The sequence below is a fragment of the Ovis canadensis genome, chromosome 3, assembly GCF_042477335.2.
Source record: "Ovis canadensis isolate MfBH-ARS-UI-01 breed Bighorn chromosome 3, ARS-UI_OviCan_v2, whole genome shotgun sequence".
NCBI lineage: Eukaryota > Metazoa > Chordata > Mammalia > Artiodactyla > Bovidae > Ovis > Ovis canadensis.
In genome coordinates, this window is record NC_091247.1 from 31,465,929 (window position 1) to 31,483,827 (window position 17,899).

A 17,899-nucleotide genomic window follows, 5' to 3' on the forward strand; every position below is an offset into this window, starting at 1 on the left:
GTCCCTGGAGTTCTCTGGGTCTTCTTACTCTCATCTGTAAAATGAACATGAGAACACAAATTTCCTCAGGAAAGAACTCACATCATGCACATGCCTGGCATGTAGGAGTGTGTGTTAGTGTTAGTTGCTTAGTGGTGTTCGACTCTTTGCAATCCTGTGGACTGTAGCCCATCAGGCTCCTCTGTCCAGGAGATTCTCCAGGCAGGAATACTGGAGTGGGTTCCCATTTCCTACTGCAGGAGATCTTCCTGACCCCAGGGATTGAACCCAGGTCTCCTGCATTGCAGACAGATTAGGCAGATGCCTTAACATCGGAGCCACCAGGAAGCACTCAATAAATGTGATCCAAGCCATTATGGTTGATTGGATCCTCAGGGTGGTCCAGCAAGAGACAGAGGGCACAGGAAGCAGTTGATGGTTTCAACGTAAGGTATTATCCTGGGATCATAAGGCCAGGTTGCAGTCTGACCACTGGCCTCTGCAGTTCTGTCTCCACCCCTGCACAAGGATGCCCTCACCCCAGTGGCCCCCGGGGTGACAACCTCCTTTCTCAGCTCCCTTCCCCCTTCCCCCGTGACGTCCTCTGCCTCCACCCAGCTCCTTGCAGCAATGCTTGCCCTCCAGAGACATCATCATATTCAGTAATATGATTGGAATCTGAATATATATTTAAAATGACAAGTTTGAAATTAAAATTTAAATAAAGAATTACTTTTCTGTAAGTTGCTCCGAAAGCAGTAATTTAGCAGCAAATTGATAGAGAAAGGTAAGCACTGGTCCTTTAAACCATCGTGCAGTTTCTGGCATGCGAGCCAGAAGTGTCTCAATTTAACACATCGTTGGTTAGTATTATTAGAAATTTCATCGGGCCCCAGAGCGCATTATGGCACTTCTCTGAGGGGGGTGCCGAGGGCACAGCCTGGGTTCAGGGGGCCAGAGAGGCCAACCTGGTTAATGAGGGCAGGAGGGGTTCAGGAGAGCCTCCTCTGGCCCCAAGAGGGGATTTAACTGTGATTATTTTCTTGTTTGTAGTGTGGTAGCGATCTTGAAATGAGAACTGAGAGACTCATAAGTGTCATTTGCTCTTCCCAGAGGTCACCAGCTTATAGCATTGATATCTGTCAATGTGTTTTTCTGATCCCTTGAAACCCAGGCTGTGAACAGCAGTCCATGAAAACAGTGTCACCTGTCTGGCTCCCTGAGCCGCATAAGCAAGACCCCAAAACCTATCCCAGTTGTGACCTGCCCAGCAGCACCAGCCCCTAAGTTCCCCACACTGGGGCATAGGGGTCTGGGAACTTGAACATCAAGACCGCTGTTGCCTCCACCAGAGTGAGGCCGACAGACCGCATCACCTGGCAGGCTTGTTAGGGAGCCACATTTGGGGGTCCTTCAGCCCAGACCTACGGAATCAGAAGCTCTGAAGGTGGGATCCAGAGGCCCGCATTCTCAATGCCCCCACATGCAGGATCCTCCTACCTGCACTCGCATAAGTCAGAGGGCCCCTGCCATCGAGGTGGTCGACGCTCCACCTGTCTGATCTTAGAAGCGGTGCTTTCATAAATAATCTGCAAATCCTAGAAAGCCAGCCATCTAGGTCTAAACCCCTGAACTATAATCTAAAAAATTCAGACACCAAATTATCTCTCCCCTGCCCCCAGCCTGAATTTCCACCATTAAGTAAGGATTGTCTTCCTGGGCACCTTTATAGTTCGAGGGCCCTGGGAAGTTCCCAACACCCCAGTCTGAATAAGTTTACCAAAAACCAGTCTCCAATTGTCCCCAGGGGTGGACCTGGGCACCAGGAAGCGCCTAAATGCCTTGCAGAGGGAGGGATGCTGAAAAGCAGGTGAAATGTCCACTCTTTGCAGGGAGCAGGCTGCCCAGCTATGCTGGATCCTGGAGCTGGCAGTCGGTGGGAGCTGATTCCCAGGACAACCTGGGCTTGGTGCTCAGGGATGCCCGAGCATTCACGTCTGCTAGCAGCCTGTGGGAACCCACACGAGGAGCCTGAGGACCCTCCCGAGGGAGAAGGAGAAGGAAATGAGAGCGTTCGTCACTGATGCTGGGCCCAGGACAACAGACCCGGTGTGCTCCCAGACCCGTGTGCCTCTGCCACCACCACTGCAGAGCGTGAACGCAGAGCTGAGTCGGCTTCCTCATACCGCCCAGCACCCCCAGACCGAAATCACACCCCAGGGTGTCTGAGCAGCCGGGCACAATTCTGTGCTCCAGCTCCAAGGGAAGCTGGCAGAGCATGTGTTCTGGCTTCCACCTCAAGATGGGGGCAAGATAGGGGTGTTCAAAAAGCAGTCAGGAAAAAAAAAAGAGTCAAAGGCCCACTGCAGGGCTCGGGCCACATCAGCAGTCCCTTGTCAGAAGGGGCCTTTGAATTCAGAACCAGGGGTTGTATGGGGGTCTCACCAAAGACTCTCCTTCCCAAATTAGGTGAGGATTATGGGGAGCCATGGGATAAAAGCTTCCCAGGTGGCGCTAGTGGTAAAGAACCCGCCTGCCAATGCAGGAGGCATAAGAGAGGGAGGCTGGATCCCTGAACAAACCTGGATGATCAGGAAGGTCCTGACCCTGGAAGAAGGTCAGGAAGATCCCTTGGAGGTAGAAATGGCAACCCACTCCAGTATTCGTGCCTGGAGAATCCCATGAACAGAGGAGCCTGGTGGGTTACAGTCCATGGGGTCACAGAGAGTCTGACACGACTGGGACGACTTAGCATGTGAGATTAAAAACGCAGCTGTGGGTGAAGCTCAGAGTGCGACCAGCGCAGGCTTCCCACTACTGTCCGCCTTGCCACTTCCGTTTTCACTGAGGCCATTTCCCACCCCCAATCCCCGCCCGGTTAGGGTGCACCTTGATGTCCAGTGGTGCTTCAGGCCCAGAGGGAGCACTGGAGTGTTGTCTGAGGGATTAAAGCGAGGTGAGGGCTGAGGGACACTGGGCTCCCCTGGGGGAATAGTCTCACTGCTGTGAAGATGGGGCGGCTGTTCTCAGGGACGCTCAGCAGATGGCAGTCCCTGCCCGCGCTGTCACAACACACAAGCGACAAGAGCATTGAGACTCACAGGTTCCAGTCTGTGGAGGCAGGTCCATGGGCAGGAGAAGGACTTGGACACTGGTACTGTCATTCCTCCGGGAGGAAGCCCACATGAGCCCCAGAAGTGGTCCCTGGAGCTCTGTCCACTGTATCTAGACTGGAAACGCACCTGCAGCTCTGGGCTCCTTTGGTGGCAAATTGAGCCAAAATTGTCAGCCTTGTTGAATTCCGCCTAGTTTTTATGGTCCAACATCAGCTCTCCCTAACTTCTAGGTTTCACTAGTTCACCCGCTCCTCATGTCCTTGGGTGAACAGTGGGAAAAACTGAGTTCTGGCTTTTTCCCCAGCCCCACGGGGGCAGGAGTCAACCTCAGCCCCCACATCTCCTATTATACTCAGGCATTGAGCCAGGAGGTCAGCAGACTGGGGCATTAGACCTTCCAAGCAGCAGCCAGGGCAAGTGTTGGGGTCATAGCGCAAGAGGCCCCTGCAGTCTGAAAACGACATCTCCGCAGTTAAATGTCCCAGTACCTCCCACTCTAAGCCATTCCACATCTCTTTTCTGTTATTCCCATTATTCTCTCTCCCAAAGTGTAAGCCAGGCCATACCTACGTGCATGTGTGAATCAACAGTGATAAACACTCCTACTGTTGGCCAACACTGTAGCTCAGAGACCCTGCCTTCCCTGGGCACCTACACCAGGCTGGCAGGAGCTGGGCCAGGCACCGTGTGGATCCCTGCCATTCTGGAGCCCACCTGCCAGTGCAGATCAGTATGGGCCCTGAAGGGCAGCATTTCGAGGCTGTGACCAGCATGTGTGCGGGGCAAGGGGTGAGAACAAGTGAGGCATGGCAAGGCCCCAGAGAGTCCCATTCCATCATCTTTCAAACTTCCTTGACCACCTGGGATGCTGCTGGCCTCTATGGCACCTTTGGGAAAAGCAGAAAAAAGGGCCCCCTTTGGATGGACAAATCAGCAGAGGCAGCCTGTTGAGACTGTTGTAGGTTCACAAGTGTACAGCCTGGTGAGCAAATGATGTTCCTGGAAGGAAAGGCATGGCTGCCCCTCCAGCGGGGTCAGCCCCTCGCCCACCCCCGCTACCAGGCATCTTCACCACCTGCAGCCCTTAGTGGAGCAAGGGCCCCAGGGCAGCTCTGTAGGCAACGCGTAACTGGTTTTCCCCCAAGCTGGAAGAGCACAACCCAAGGGCCTCAGGGTGGGGCGGGGGTGGGGGCAGCTTTGTCACAGGTGGAGGTTCCCAGCTCCCCAACCAGCGGGCACCTTAGCCCTCGATGCCCCTCACAGAGGATGGGGGTCCTCAGTGTTCTTCAGCCACTGAAAGAAGCAGGATGCTGTCAGCCACCGTAAAAATGTGACCTTTGAAAATTTACAAGAGCTCAGGGTTTAAAAGCTGCTGCGTTAATGATGCATCCCATTAGCATCTCATTAAAGAGAAGCAGAGAGAAGCCTGCTCGGCCAACGATGGGCAGGGAGGGCCACGTGGAGGCACCAGGCAGGAGGAGGGCTCTCCTTGCTCACCTCTGTGCCAAGGGCCGTCATGTCATGGGAGCAAGGCCGGGAACACTGGGGAAAGGTCGGCAATGTCCTCGGTGATGGCAGTGGGAGAGGGAGAAGGGAGGCTCCCTCACCCTGCCTTCCTCTCCCCCACGCTCACCCAGGCTGGTCTCCTGGCCGGTGTCTGTACCTTCTTGGGGTGGAGCCCCCTGGCGAGGAGAAACGAAACTCAAGGAGGCCTGGCCTTTGGAGTTCAGAGCTGGAGGTGCAGACCCGCACATGGTCCCCCTGAAACCTCCAGAGCCTGGGGACCTCGAGTCTACCTTGGGCCTGGAGCCCCACTGTAGGAGGACAGGGCTCCAGTCAGCCAAGCTGACTCACATCACCAGCTGCCACATTCTTCATCACCTGGGCATCCAGCCGCCTCCGCAAAGAGCCTCACCCGTGTGTATTTTTCTGGAGGGAGTGAAGGAGGGAATGTTCATTTATTCAATAAAATAAATAAAAAGCCCTGAACTGCACATTGCTCATAGCTTCAGAAGTTGCTAGTGCCAAGCAGAGTGAGTGTCCTTATTTGTCTTTCCTAAAGAAAAGAAAAAAAATAGGCTGTTTTCCTTCTCCAGCACAACCTCTTTCTTGTAGGTAGGAACTCGCTTGTGAGAGTCAGGAAAGACGCAGGCAGACAGCAGGCCTGTTGTAGCCACAGCTCAATTGTGCCTGTGCCCCGGGCCTGCCCCTGCACCCCCAGCTTCCTTCTGGAGTGCGTCTTGGGTCACAGATTGTGTAGCGGGGAGCAGACCCCCGAGGGCAGGGCTGAGCAAGTCTCGGCCACAGCGTGTCCCCAGTGCCTTGGGCAGGGCCGACCACAGAGCAGGGACCCAGTTAACTGAAGAGCAAACCAGATGACCAGCAAAGGCACAAGCGACCAGCAGGAACTCCTGAAGTTTCACAGTCTGGTTGCCTACTCCCTGGTGGCTCAGATGGTAAAGAATCTGCCTGCAATGGAGGAGAACCAGGTTTGATCCCTGGCTCGGGAAGATCCGTTGGAGAAGGGAATAGCAACCCACTGCAGTGTTTTGCCTGGAGAATTCCAAGGACAGAGGACCCAGGAGGGCTATGGGTTCGCGAAGACCTGATTGAGTGACTCACTTTTTCACTTACCCACTCTCAAGGAGAAGACCCCAGCCACCCCTCCTGGCAGCAGTGGCAGCCTCTAAGGACCAGGCCCAGGGCTCCAGGTCCACAAAGCCCTTCCCCATCCCATCGAGTTAACCAGGCTGGGGCCATGGATACTGATTCATTGGAGGACAAAGGGCGGCTGCAGGAGGACCTGGAAAACCAAACCTGCCTCTAGCCTGGGAGGCCTCCAGGAATTCCAGGCCTCACAGAGGAGCTGTGGCGCCCCCTACTGGCAGAAAGTGTTGTTGTATTGCCAGTGAAGGAGGGGACTGGTGAGAAGGCCAGGGGACTCCACATTCACATTTCAACCCAAAAACAGGGCCCCAAACAGGACATCACACTGGCTCCTTCCCCCCGCCCCGGTCCAGATGCCTCTTATTATGAGGGAAGCAACCTCTGCACCTCTGAGCCCACAGCACCCCGAGAGCCTGGAAATAGAGTGCTGCAGACAGGACACGCGGGAAAGCCGTCTATATAAAGACGCTGCAGATGCCAAGCTATTGTTTCCTAAATTCCCTAAGACTATTGGTGAGGGCGGCTAAACCCCGAAGCCCCTCGCCTACCCTAAGCTCCCATCTGTCCCGCAGACAGAAATGGGACAGAGGCCTCCCTCTGATAAGGAAGCTTGTCCGCAGAATTGTTCCTCCCTCGGGAGATTCACTCTTTTCCTTTGTTCCTGCGCTGTTCACAGAAGCGAAGCATCTGAAATGCAGCCCCGAGATAAAGTGCTGCCTAATGCAATTAGCTCAGCGCAGCCTACGGTCCTAATAGGATGCGCTCCGCTCCTCCCAGCAGGCCCTGATGCAGGCGCTGTTTGTCATCTGTATTAGGCATCAGAGCCCGGCTAAGTGCGTCCACCCTCCCACCGGCCGGGACTCTTCCCGGCTTCCTGGCGAGGAGAGTCCCGCTGCTCAGAGATGCCCTGCCCACAAGGGGGCGCTGCCTCCCTCCACCCCGCCAGCTGGGTCACTGAGTCAGCTTCCAGCAGGAGTCCAGAGCGCTGTGGCCTCACTGAGAGAGGCCTGCAAGTGTCCCTGGAGGCCCCTTGGGCCTCCTGTGACTGTCCCCAGTGGGTGACTGTCTGCCCAAACCCCACCTCACACTTTACCCCCAGCCTGGCTGGGCTCTGGCTACCCTCGTACAAGCTCTGGTCAGCCCTCCTGGAACCATCTCTGTTGAGACTCACCCGTCACGTCCCAGTACGAGGCTTTCCAATGCGTTTTCTGGTACTTCTTTTGTGTTTATTATAAATATTACAATTCGTAAATACTGGGAATGGCCATAGTAGACAATTTGGCCATTACAGAGGTGTAGACCAAAGGATCAAAGTGTCCCTTAATCCCTTCACCCAAGAATGACATTCCTGCTACTATTTTTCCACATTAATCCATTCCTGGATTTTTCCCTCCTGCACATACTATTTTACCCAGTGAGGTTATATGTGTGTCATTTATATCCTGCTTTTCTCATTCAACATTATTGTGTAAGCATTTTGCCATCTCCTTAGGGAGTAAGCATGATTTTTATCGACCATATAATATTCCAGGGTAAAGTGTTAGCTCAGGGAGACCAATGCTGTCCTAGCGTTTGTTTCTGCGTTGAGGTTGGTTTTCTCATTAAATACATGAATTAGTAAATGAGGTCCTGGGCAGAGAGCCTCCCTGCTTTCCATAGGGAGGAGCTGAGGGTCCCAGAGATGCTCTCTGCCTTCTGGCCTGGTGTCAGGACCTGCGCTGTCCTCCCAGGGGCCCCAGTCCTCACCTTTCCACACCTCCTCTGTGGAGTGGGACGCTGGGGGCCTTGAAGGCTGGCGTAGAGGCGGGATGGGGCCTGGCGGTAATGCCTCGGAGTCGTCCTCTCACAAGTCAGAGGCTGGGCACATGATGCTCCTGGGCCTGGACTGAGTACACAGTTGGTGCTCAACACCTGCCCATCCTTGGTTGACGTGGTTTATTAATGACCCAAGGACTGGGGGAACTTTACTTCTCACAATACAAGGCTCTCGTTCCTTTCTGGTAGCTCAGGGGATGGGGGAGGCACCAGGTTAGGTTGGGTGTTCCTGGAGGCCAGGAGCTTAGCTGAGGCCACGGCTGCTGCTACTGATCCAAGACACCCTGTGCTTCCCTTGAGGGACTGGATGCAGGGCTAGGTCTCTGCCTCTGGAGACTGCTGGAGGTTGGGCACCAGGGCAGGACTCTTGCCAGGCGGTGGGTGCTCACCCCCCTGCTCTGCTTCTTTCCAGGCCCCCGGAATCTCCAAAGCAGACAATCAGTCCCAGGGACTCACGACCAGCATCCGGTGGGGGCAGACGCCCATCAATCAGTCCACGCCTTGGGACACTGATGAGCCGCCCTCCAAACAGATGAGGGAGAGCGACAATCCAGGTGTGTACTGCAGGGTGGACAGAGACACCTACCCTCTGGCCAGGGTGGGGGGAGGTGTCTGAGACCTCCTGGGTGGCCCAGCTCCTCAGCAGGTCCTGAGCCATGGCCTGCAGCAGCCCAGACCTCAGGCTGTGTCAGGGACAGGGAGGAGGGGCAGGAGGTGTGTGACTGTGTGTAATTCCCTGGGCTGTGTCTCCATCCCTTTCTCTGCTGCTCAAGAAAATACTGGGAAGAACAAGGCAGAGAGAATGACATATGAGTGACTGAATCTGCTTTAAGTTATTTTGGTTAGTCATTCCCAAGCCTCAGTACTCTGATTCATAAATCTCCAAAGTCATCCATCCAGTGAGGTCTTGCTTTGCCAACAGTTATATGAGAACTGAGAGAGGTTCCACTCACTGGGAACTGGGGGTTTATCGCCTCCTATAGCATCTCAGGCCTTCTTTGGACAGCTCCAACCATAACAAAAACCTTCCTTGTTATCTCCCATTGATCCCAGGCCTCCCCTTGGGATACACAAAACATGTGAGCTTGGCCATTCACACCACAGCCTTACAGATATCTAAAGACCCCCATTCATCCCCCTCCAAGTCTTCTGCAGGAGGAAGACCCTGTATCCTTCAGCCATGCCCTCAAGCCCAGTCCCTTCACCTTCCTTGGCATTGTTCCTCTCTTTGCATCCCTCAGAACCCAACACACAGAAACCACGAGTGATCTGCTGCACCTTCTTCACTCAACCCCTCTACCTGGATGATTGCAGCCTCACCTCACTTCCGCTCTGCTGGTAACCACATTACATGATCTCTCAACAGTAAGACCCCAAAGCTGTCCAGGTGGCTACTCTATCTATTTCCTCCCAATCTGGCTTAAGCAGCTGGGTGTGGGGGACCCAAGAGCAAGACCACATCCATATCTTCCTGCATGACTCTTAGCATCTTTTCCTGCTTATATTGCTGACCTGTGCCTAGCCCTCCCAACATGTCACCTGCAGACTTGGTCATACATCTTCCATTCCATCATCCAAATCACTGATAGAAAAGGTGAGCACGTCACTAGAGACCTCCCTTTACACCTCCAGCACCCTCTGGGCCATTAGCCGGCTCATGAGTCAATTGCTTCTGTGGCTCTGCCTCCCTATATGTTCACCATGGAGTTATCCAAGGTTTCACCAACTGTGCTCTGAAGTTCTGATGTGTTTTTCCAGGCTTGCTTACTAGTCCTGCAGAGGACTGAGTGTCAGAAGGCATGCCTTATCCTTAAGACACCAGATTAGCTCACAGTGACACCACCTCCTATTCTACAGGCTTGGAAACAAGCCCCCTTAGCAGCCCATTCTAGAATTTTGCTGGCACTGCTTCACGGACACCTGTCAGCTTCTAGTTTTCTCCAGCCTCTCTCATTATCAAAATTGGGGGCCTCATTCTGTGTGTCATCTCATTGCTCACAGCAGCTCTGTGAAGTTGGCAGACGAGGAACCTACTCATGGAAGGCTTTGCCTAAGATCACTCAGCTAGTGAGGGCCGACCCAGCGGGGCTTCATCGAATCACGGATTCCTAGGCTGTGAGCTCCAAGGATGCAGGCTCCTTGCTCACCTCTCTGACCCCAGCACTCGGCCCAGGGCTGGAGGCAGTCGGTCGGTGTTTGGTGAGTGAATTGTGTAACTGGCAGATGACATCTCTCCCATTTCCCTTGCAGGCACAGGGCCATGGGTGACCACGGTGGCCGCCGGGAGCCAGCCTGCCCTGATTGCACACTCCTATGGAGTGGCCCAGCCTCCCACCTTCAGCCCGGCGGTGAACGTCCAGGCCCCGGTCATCGGGGTGACCCCCTCACTGCCTCCCCATGTGGGGCCCCAGCTCCCGCTGATGCCAGGCCACTACTCACTCCCACAGCCGCCCTCCCAGCCTCTGAGCAGCGTGGTGGTCAACATGCCCGCCCAGGCCCTGTACGCCAGCCCACAGCCCCTGGCTGTCTCCACACTGCCCGGCGTCGGGCAGGTGGCCCGCCCGGGACCCACCGCCGTGGGCAACGGCCACATGGCAGGGCCCCTGCTGCCTCCACCGCTGCCGGCCCAGCCGTCTGCCACTCTTCCCAGCGGTGCCCCGGCCACCAACGGGCCCCCCACGTCAGAATCGGCCCATGGGTTACAGATGCTGCGGACCATTGGCGTGGGGAAGTATGAGTTCACGGACCCTGGGCACCCCAAAGGTAAGTCCTGCTGCCCACGTACTCCCGTGTGCCTCACCCGTGCCCCCGTGTGTGGTCACCACCACAGCGTGCACAGGAGCCTGGCTCCTGGGGCCCTGCTCCCCGGCAGTCCTTCACTGCTTCAATCCAGGCTGCAGTGGGGCCTCCCTGCCCGGGACAGCTGGGTCTTAGACCGGGGAGGCAGAGGGGAAGGTGGAGGACAGGACAAGGAAGGCAGGGAAATGTGGGTAGACAAGCAGAGGAGGGCGGGGAGAGCCTGCCGAGTTCAGGGCCTTTCGTCTTCAGCCTGAGCCCTGGCCCATTCTCCCATCTGACCCAAGGCCAGGCCACAGGCAGCATGAGCAGGAAGCCTCCTCTTAGGTCCGGCTAGAACAGTCCCTTCGTGGGCCTTCTCCATTTTCCACTCATAAGGACAGTCAGAACATGAATTGGCTGTGTGCCCATCCCCCCACCCCCGGAAAAGTACCCATTGCTGAGCGTTGGATGAGAGCAGCTCAGGGGTCTGAAGTGAGGCCCAGAAGACCCCCACCACCACCTCCCCGGCCCATCCTGAGACAGCTAAATGTTTGGTTTTGAGAACCCATGGGTGGTTCCGTGAGACCCCAAGAAAGAGCACCTCCAGCCTTGGCCTTCATTTAACCCCCTTCCCCAGGACCCGTTTTCATTCCAGATCCTTGAGAACAGAGCTGGGGGAGGGAAGACACCAGGATATGGTTCTAGGCTGGGCCCCGGCCCGAGGCTTAGAGCAGAGGGTGTCAGCAAACCAGCCTCACTCTTGACCAGACTGAGGGGTCTGGCAGCTGGGATGCAGAGCATCTGGGAGAACCTGAGGCTGCAGCTGAGTCTGGGGGAACGGGGGGGTGGGGGGGAGAGCTTACATACCCCTAGACTCACCCATCCCCTCACGGTCCACTCCTGCTGAATGGAAAGGCAGGGAAGCCAGGCCTGGACGCACGTGTGGACAAGAGGGTGCATAATGGGTGGTCTGCCCTGCTGGGCTTCCAGGCTCCCTCTGAAAGAGGAGTAGATGGTCTAGAAGTGTGAACCTCGGGCGAGACACCTCAGCCTCCCAACTTACGAACCCTGAGATGGGGAGGAGGGCTGCAGACCAAAGTCTTAGCAGAGTAAGGGCTCCAACCAGCCATTCTCATCCAGCCTGCCCTCCTGAATCTCTATCTTTGTCCCTGTGAGCAATTTCTAGGCCTTGTCAAGCGTCCCAACAACAAAGCCATGTCTAGATCTCTGTCGGGTTTAATTCCCAATCTGATTGAGTCCTGACTGCCTTTGTTTTGAAAATCAGCACTAGTTTTAAATGAGAAAATTACATCTAAATTTTGGTAAACTCTTGCTTTGTTTAAGATCTTTTTTAAAAAACTGACTACATTATTTTTTGATTTGGTTTTTTTGTTTGTTTGTTTGAATTGTTTTGGTTAAGCTCCTTCTCCCTTTGGAAAAAAAAAGTACCCACAGTTTTTATGCCACCAACGGTGACACACTGGGTACTGGGTGTCCGGTTACTCCCAAGGCTGTGCCAAGGCCTGAGACACTGGGAGGGTTTCCATCTCTTCCCATCAGGTGGGGGGAAGAGGGTGTGTCCACCCCACCCTCACCCCATCCCAGGGAAGCTCCTAGAACCGATGAAGTTCTTGCTGCCTTGCCAGTTTCAGGCATCCCCCCAGGAAAAGGTGTTGGTTCTGTGCAAAAAGGTAACTGGCCCAGACAGGACCGGTTCCTGGTTTAGGTCTTAACATAGAGCTGGGATCCACCCCATACCCCGCCCCCTGAAGCTGCCAGGAGTAGGCACATCTGATCATAAGGCATCTGAGTTCATAAGATCATGAAGATGTAGGTGGTCAAGGCAGGTCCCTGCTGAGCTCCTGTTCATGCTGGGCCTGCAGGCCCTGCAGAGCCACGCCTGTAACATCTTGTGGGATCAGACAGCATGAACCATCCTCTATCGTGGGCCTGAGCCCACAGACAGGAAGGAGGAAACCCCTGGTGGGGTTTGCTCTTCCAGCCACTGGTGTGAATTCCGTGCCAGGCCTGGGGATGCTGTGGGCCTAGAAAGTGTTCACAGCCCCACCTTCTGGGGAGCCAACTAGATTCTCCCAGCTCCAGCTGCTGACCTGTCCATCACACCAACTTCCATAGTTCTCCAGTGAGCTGGCTGATCCCCCAGAAATTACATTGAACTCGCTTCTCTATTTACGGCCCTCGTCAGCTGATTTCTCCCCCCGGTATTTGCAGCAAAGAAAGACAATGAAGCCTGCACGCACAAATGCCTCCCAACTCAAGCCTGGGTGGGTTTTTTTCTTTCTTCCTTTTTTTTTAAGGTAATTTCTCCTTTCATTTCTAATCTTAAAAGCCTTTATTGCTAAAGCTATAATTTATCTGTCAGATCTAATGTCAAACAACTGCATATTTTTTAAAATAAGAAACCCAAATTTTGAAACCAAATCTTTGAAATTTGCTATGTGAGAATCATCTTCCTGACAAGCCCACGTGGGTTTGGATTTGGGTCACTTTTAATTTTGCCCCTAGGGATTTTACATCTCCGAAGTCCAATTGATTTCACACTCCTAAATGACAGGCAGCTGGCTCCAAGCAGGAACCAGGAGGCCCTGCATGAGAACATCAACACTAGTCAGAACTCTACTTTAAAAAAAAAGAACTTTCCTTTTCTCCTGTTCTCTGTCTGAAAGCTTGCCGGGTATTATAATAAGATCCACCATAGAACTCCTTGAGATCTAGCTCATTAAAGTCCCACGATTTTCCCTACTATTGTTTGACGTGACAACCTGGTCTCTCGCGGAACTGAGTAATTACGAAAAGATCTCCTCCATGAAGAACAGGTCTTGCCAACCAAAAGGATGGGCCACTGGTATTTTTAGACTTCATTAGTGCCCTGATTTTAAATTTCACATTTTGTTTCTTGTAATTATCTTTCCATCGACTGAGTTGAAATTTCAGTTGGGACTCTGTTAGTATGCCTTCCCAGAAAAGGTGTTGGGGCTTTCATTTAAAACTTCACCAGTTGAAAAATACAGGTGGTGTGGAAATGCATTTTGATTTGCAATAGGTCAAGCGATTGTCTCTCATCTCTGACTAGAGAAGCCAGTTTGCATGCAGCTCCCTGTAATGAATGTTATTTCAATGCATTGTGTGCCTATAGATTTTTTCTTAAGAAACTTGAGATAAACTTCCTTTCTTTCTCGAAGAACAATTTGGGGTGGGAGGAATCTGTAGGATTTCTTTTTTTCTTAAGATTATATATTGAAAGCTAATTAAATTTTATGTGTGCAAAGTGATAAAGGGGGGGATGAAGATTTAGTTCTACTCGAATCCTGTTAGAAAATACCTGAGCCGTTTGTTGGTCTTGTTGCTTTGCACCCCTGAGCTGGTCCACAGGCAGAGGTGGTGACCAGCATCAGACCTTGTGCACCAGCGAAGTCCAGTGTCTCTGCACCGGTACCGCATGAACCCAGCTATGTGTGTGTCACCGCAGAGGTGCAGGCTACTGCTATCATTCTTTCTAGCCCCTACCTTCCTCCATGAAGGACTTCCCATGGCCAGGAGGGTGACCAGAGGCCCTTGAATGCCCCAAACACTGGACCTAGTGGTGAGCTGCAGAAAGGCTGCTGTAATTTCATCTGCATGTCCAGGGAGAGAGAAGCCAGGCTGCAACTGTCCCCTCTGGCTTCTGGACCAAAAAGAAAGTCCAAGTTGATCAGAAGTGAAGAGGCTTATCTCTTTTGGCTTTAGATTTCATAGGCCCCAGGTGAAGGGCCATGAGGGTTCTCAGGGCTGGGGAGTCCTGTAGTAGGTGTGTGGGAAGCCCCTTCCTATGGGTTTTGCATCTCCTCCCATTTCACCCTTGCCTCCGAACCTCCACACCATGGAGCTCTGTCTATCCTCTGCCATCTTCTATTTGGACAGCAGTTGCCCCAGCCTCCACAAGGGGCAAAGACAGGATCCAGGAAAGGGACTTGGAGGCAGAGTGGACAGCTGTGTGACTGCAGCAAGACTTCTAACCTCCCTGAGCCTTCCTTGCCTCATCTTGAAAATGGGATGACAGTGCCACAATCATCAGGCAGAGAGAAGAAGTGAATGAGATCACAGGCTTGACCGTACTGTGCAGAGCACTGTGCCCACTTATCACCAACCCGGTTGCTCCTGCTAACAGAGGCCCCAGGTTTGGGGATTTTAGCAGAGAGAGAAGCTGGCAAAGACACAGAAAGCAGGGCCTCTGCCCCAGTGCAGAGGAGATGGGAGGAGCCCAAGCTTGTTCATGGGGCTGCCAGCCCCTGGTCAAGCTGCCTAACAGGAATGCTGTGTCCCCATCCCTAAGAGGGAGTCGGATGAGTCACCTTCCTCGCCCCCAGCCCTGGTGTTCAGCATCAATCTCATCTCTCCCTGCGTCAGCCTCTAACACACTAGGGCAACTGACTCCCTTAATAACAGATTCTAGAAGAAGCTGGGTATGCAGGATAAAGCTGTCTGCCCACACACAGTTAGCCCAGAGGCACAAATGTCCCAACTGACATCACCTTGCCGCAGACCTGCTCTTCCTATCTCTGTCTCAGAAATGATACTTTGAATCCATGCCGGAGTTTAGACTCCAAACCCATGGTCTTCCTTATACCCTTATGCGCTGAGTCTGGAAACTCCTTTGATTCTGCCTCCTCTAAATTGATCCTCTCCTCTCAGTCTCCATGCCCTCCTTTCAGACCAGCATCACTCCAGGCCTGCGTCAATGGCCTCAACAGTACAACCCCTCCCGTCCAGGGTCCATGCTGCAGCCAGAGTGATCATTTCAAAACACAGGTCTGGTTCTGTTACTCCCTGCCGAATGCCTCTAACGGCCCCATTGCTCTTAGGACAGAGTCCAACCCTTAACACGGTGCTCCAGCATCCAGTTCCTGCCTGCCTGTCTCCCAGCTTCATCTCTCACCGTCTCTCATCACTCTGCTAGCAAGCTGCCCTGTAGCCATTCCTCAGTCTGGGTTCTCTCCTGTCCAGCTCTGCTCTGGGCCTTGGCTGAGCACTTATGATAAAGTTTGCCTGTTCTGGGTCATTCTCCCAACTAGACTGTGAGGTCCTGGGTTGGGGGCCGGCACAGACTCCACCCCATTCCACCCCACTTTCCAAGCCAGTACCTGGCACTAAACGGTGAAGAGTTAGAGGAATGAAGGCATAGAACACTGGGGTGGGAATTATCCAGTGAGGTTCTGTGACTTCTCTGCAGCTGCCTCCTCCCTTTGTATGGTGAAAACAGGTTAGTACTTGAGGGTCAAGACATGCAGTCTATGTGAGACTATGTGAGACAAGTCTATGTGAGACTTCCTTTTGTAGCTTCCTGGTCCCCCCATCCCTGCCCCATACTTCTGGGAACAGAAGTCCATCTGTTTCAAAACTCCTCCTGTAGCCAAGCATCTCCACCAAAATATTAATCCTTACCCCCAGAGCATATGGGAACTGAAACTCTGCCTCAGTTTCTTCATCTGTAAAAGGGGGGTAAAAAATAGAATCTGCTTCTTACAGTTGTGAGGATTAAGCAATTTATTTTACATAAAGCCCTTAGGATAGTGCCTAGCCCTTTGTAATTACATATAAAAGTGTTTCCTATGATGATGGTACAGGACCATCCTTCAATGTCCATGGCCTTTTAGAAACCCAGGGGAATGTGAAAAAGTAAAGACCAGTTTGCCTTCCGGAGTCTTAGGAGATTGTGTTAACATCATGATGTTTGAAGCACCTAGTTCCCAGAGGTCCACTTTGTACAAGAGAAAATTACCTTCTCTCATTGTAACATTTTACAATCCCCTACCATCACCATAACAACCAGCCCGTTGCTGGGAACCTCCTCCTAATTCCAGGAGCTATTTGTCTTGGGAGGACTCCTCCTAATGACCCATAGGGGCTCTCAGCATCCTTTGATGTTCAGCTTGATATTGGGGGTGCCCAAAGCACTGCAGGGGTCCTCCCCCATGGCCATACCAATAGATGGGACAAATAGAATTATGTCACTCCTGCAGACAAAACAACCAAGGCTGTAGGTGAAGGGTGTGAGGAGCATGTGGCTGGCAGCATGAAAGGTGGCCAGAAGCCCAGGTCCTGCACCAGACTGCTTGGGTGGAATTCAAATTCCACTACCCACTAATCCAATGAACTTGGCTAGAAACCTGGCATCTCTAAGCCTCTAAGTTATCTGTAACACAGAGATAGTAATAGTGCCATCTTCTTAGACCTGCTTTAAGGATTTAACAGTGTATGTGGAGTCTAACCATGGTGCCTGGCACATAGTATGCTTGCAATAACGTTAGCTGTTGTTATCACTACCACTACTATAAAGTCTAAAGAATGCTGGGTCGTGGGGCAGGGAATACTGTCTGAAGCACCGTTAGCTCAGGATCTCCATTATTATTAAAGCAAAGTTGTCCAAAACATTCTCCCAGCTCTGACTGACACAACACTCAACACAGACCTGGAACCAAACCCACAGTCCTGCCATCATGATGACTTTCCCCTTTCCAGCCCCCACCCCAACACACACGCTCCCCCAGGAAATAAGTGTCTCAGAGCCTATGGAATCTGAAAGTCCATCTCATCTCCATGAGGTCCTTCCCCCTCTCCTGCCCCCAGCCTGCCACAGAAGGCCCTCCTGTCTTCATAGGGCTCTGTCCTCAAGGGATTTGTGAATCATTAATTGGAGGATTGTCCAGGGCTTAACGGTTTTGTTAACTGATCATTTGACAATGAATGAACCAGGCAAGTGGAGAATGCAGCACCGCGGTCAGACCACCTAGCGATGGTGTCAAGCTTGGAGCAGGCAGTGGGCCCTGAGCCCCAGCCTGCATTTGTCCCTCTCGGGGCCCCGCTGCTCAACAGAGCGCCGGCAGAGCGATGTGCCCTAGGCCCCTTCTCAGTGAGCCAGGAGTGGTACATGGGCTTTCAGCCCCAAATCTCCACTGAGCATCTTCCAGTTCAGAAATCCCACTCTGGCCCTAACTGCCTGACAGGCAGGGCGAGAGGAGTCCAGACACCGACTGGAATGGGGTGGTGGGGGAGGCTCTTCAAGTGGGAGCCAAGGGAGAAAACGTTTCCAGTCCTGGGATTTCAGAAAAGGATGGTGATCCACAGCAGGAAGCCAGCTGCCAGGGTCCCGAGCCCTGTCTTCTCTCAGAAGTTGTGACCCAAGCAGACAGCAAGCAGGAATGACCACTAGGTTCTGCATCACTGACTCTCAGAAGCCACTGACAGGCTCCAGCCACGTTACTTCCCTCCCTACTGCAACACGAGGTGTTCACTGAGCAACTAGGGGGATTCCCCGGTGGCTCAGTGGTGAAGAACCCTCCCGCCAGTGCAGGAGACTCACCCTTGGGTCAGAAGGATCCCCTGGAGAAGGAAACAGCAACCCTCTCCAGTATTCTGGGGAATGCCCTGGACAGAGAAGTCTGGCGGGCTACTGTCCACGGGGTCGCAAAAGAGTCAGACGGGACTTAGTGACTGAACAACTATGTGTGTGTAGTATTAGGTACCTACTGTGTGCTGAGTCCACA

The 17,899-nt window shown here is 53.1% G+C and overlaps 1 protein-coding gene across 1 annotated transcript in view; it reads left to right on the plus strand.

The window, feature by feature from the left end:
• KLHL29 (kelch like family member 29) overlaps window positions 1-17,899 on the plus strand; it is a 332,575-nt gene that overhangs the window by 253,260 nt on the left and 61,416 nt on the right. Inside the window, exons 4-5 of the mRNA XM_069582659.1 lie at window positions 7,990-8,131; window positions 9,828-10,340. Coding sequence (XP_069438760.1) covers window positions 7,990-8,131; window positions 9,828-10,340 — 655 coding nt within the window. The remainder of the gene's footprint in view (window positions 1-7,989; window positions 8,132-9,827; window positions 10,341-17,899) is intronic.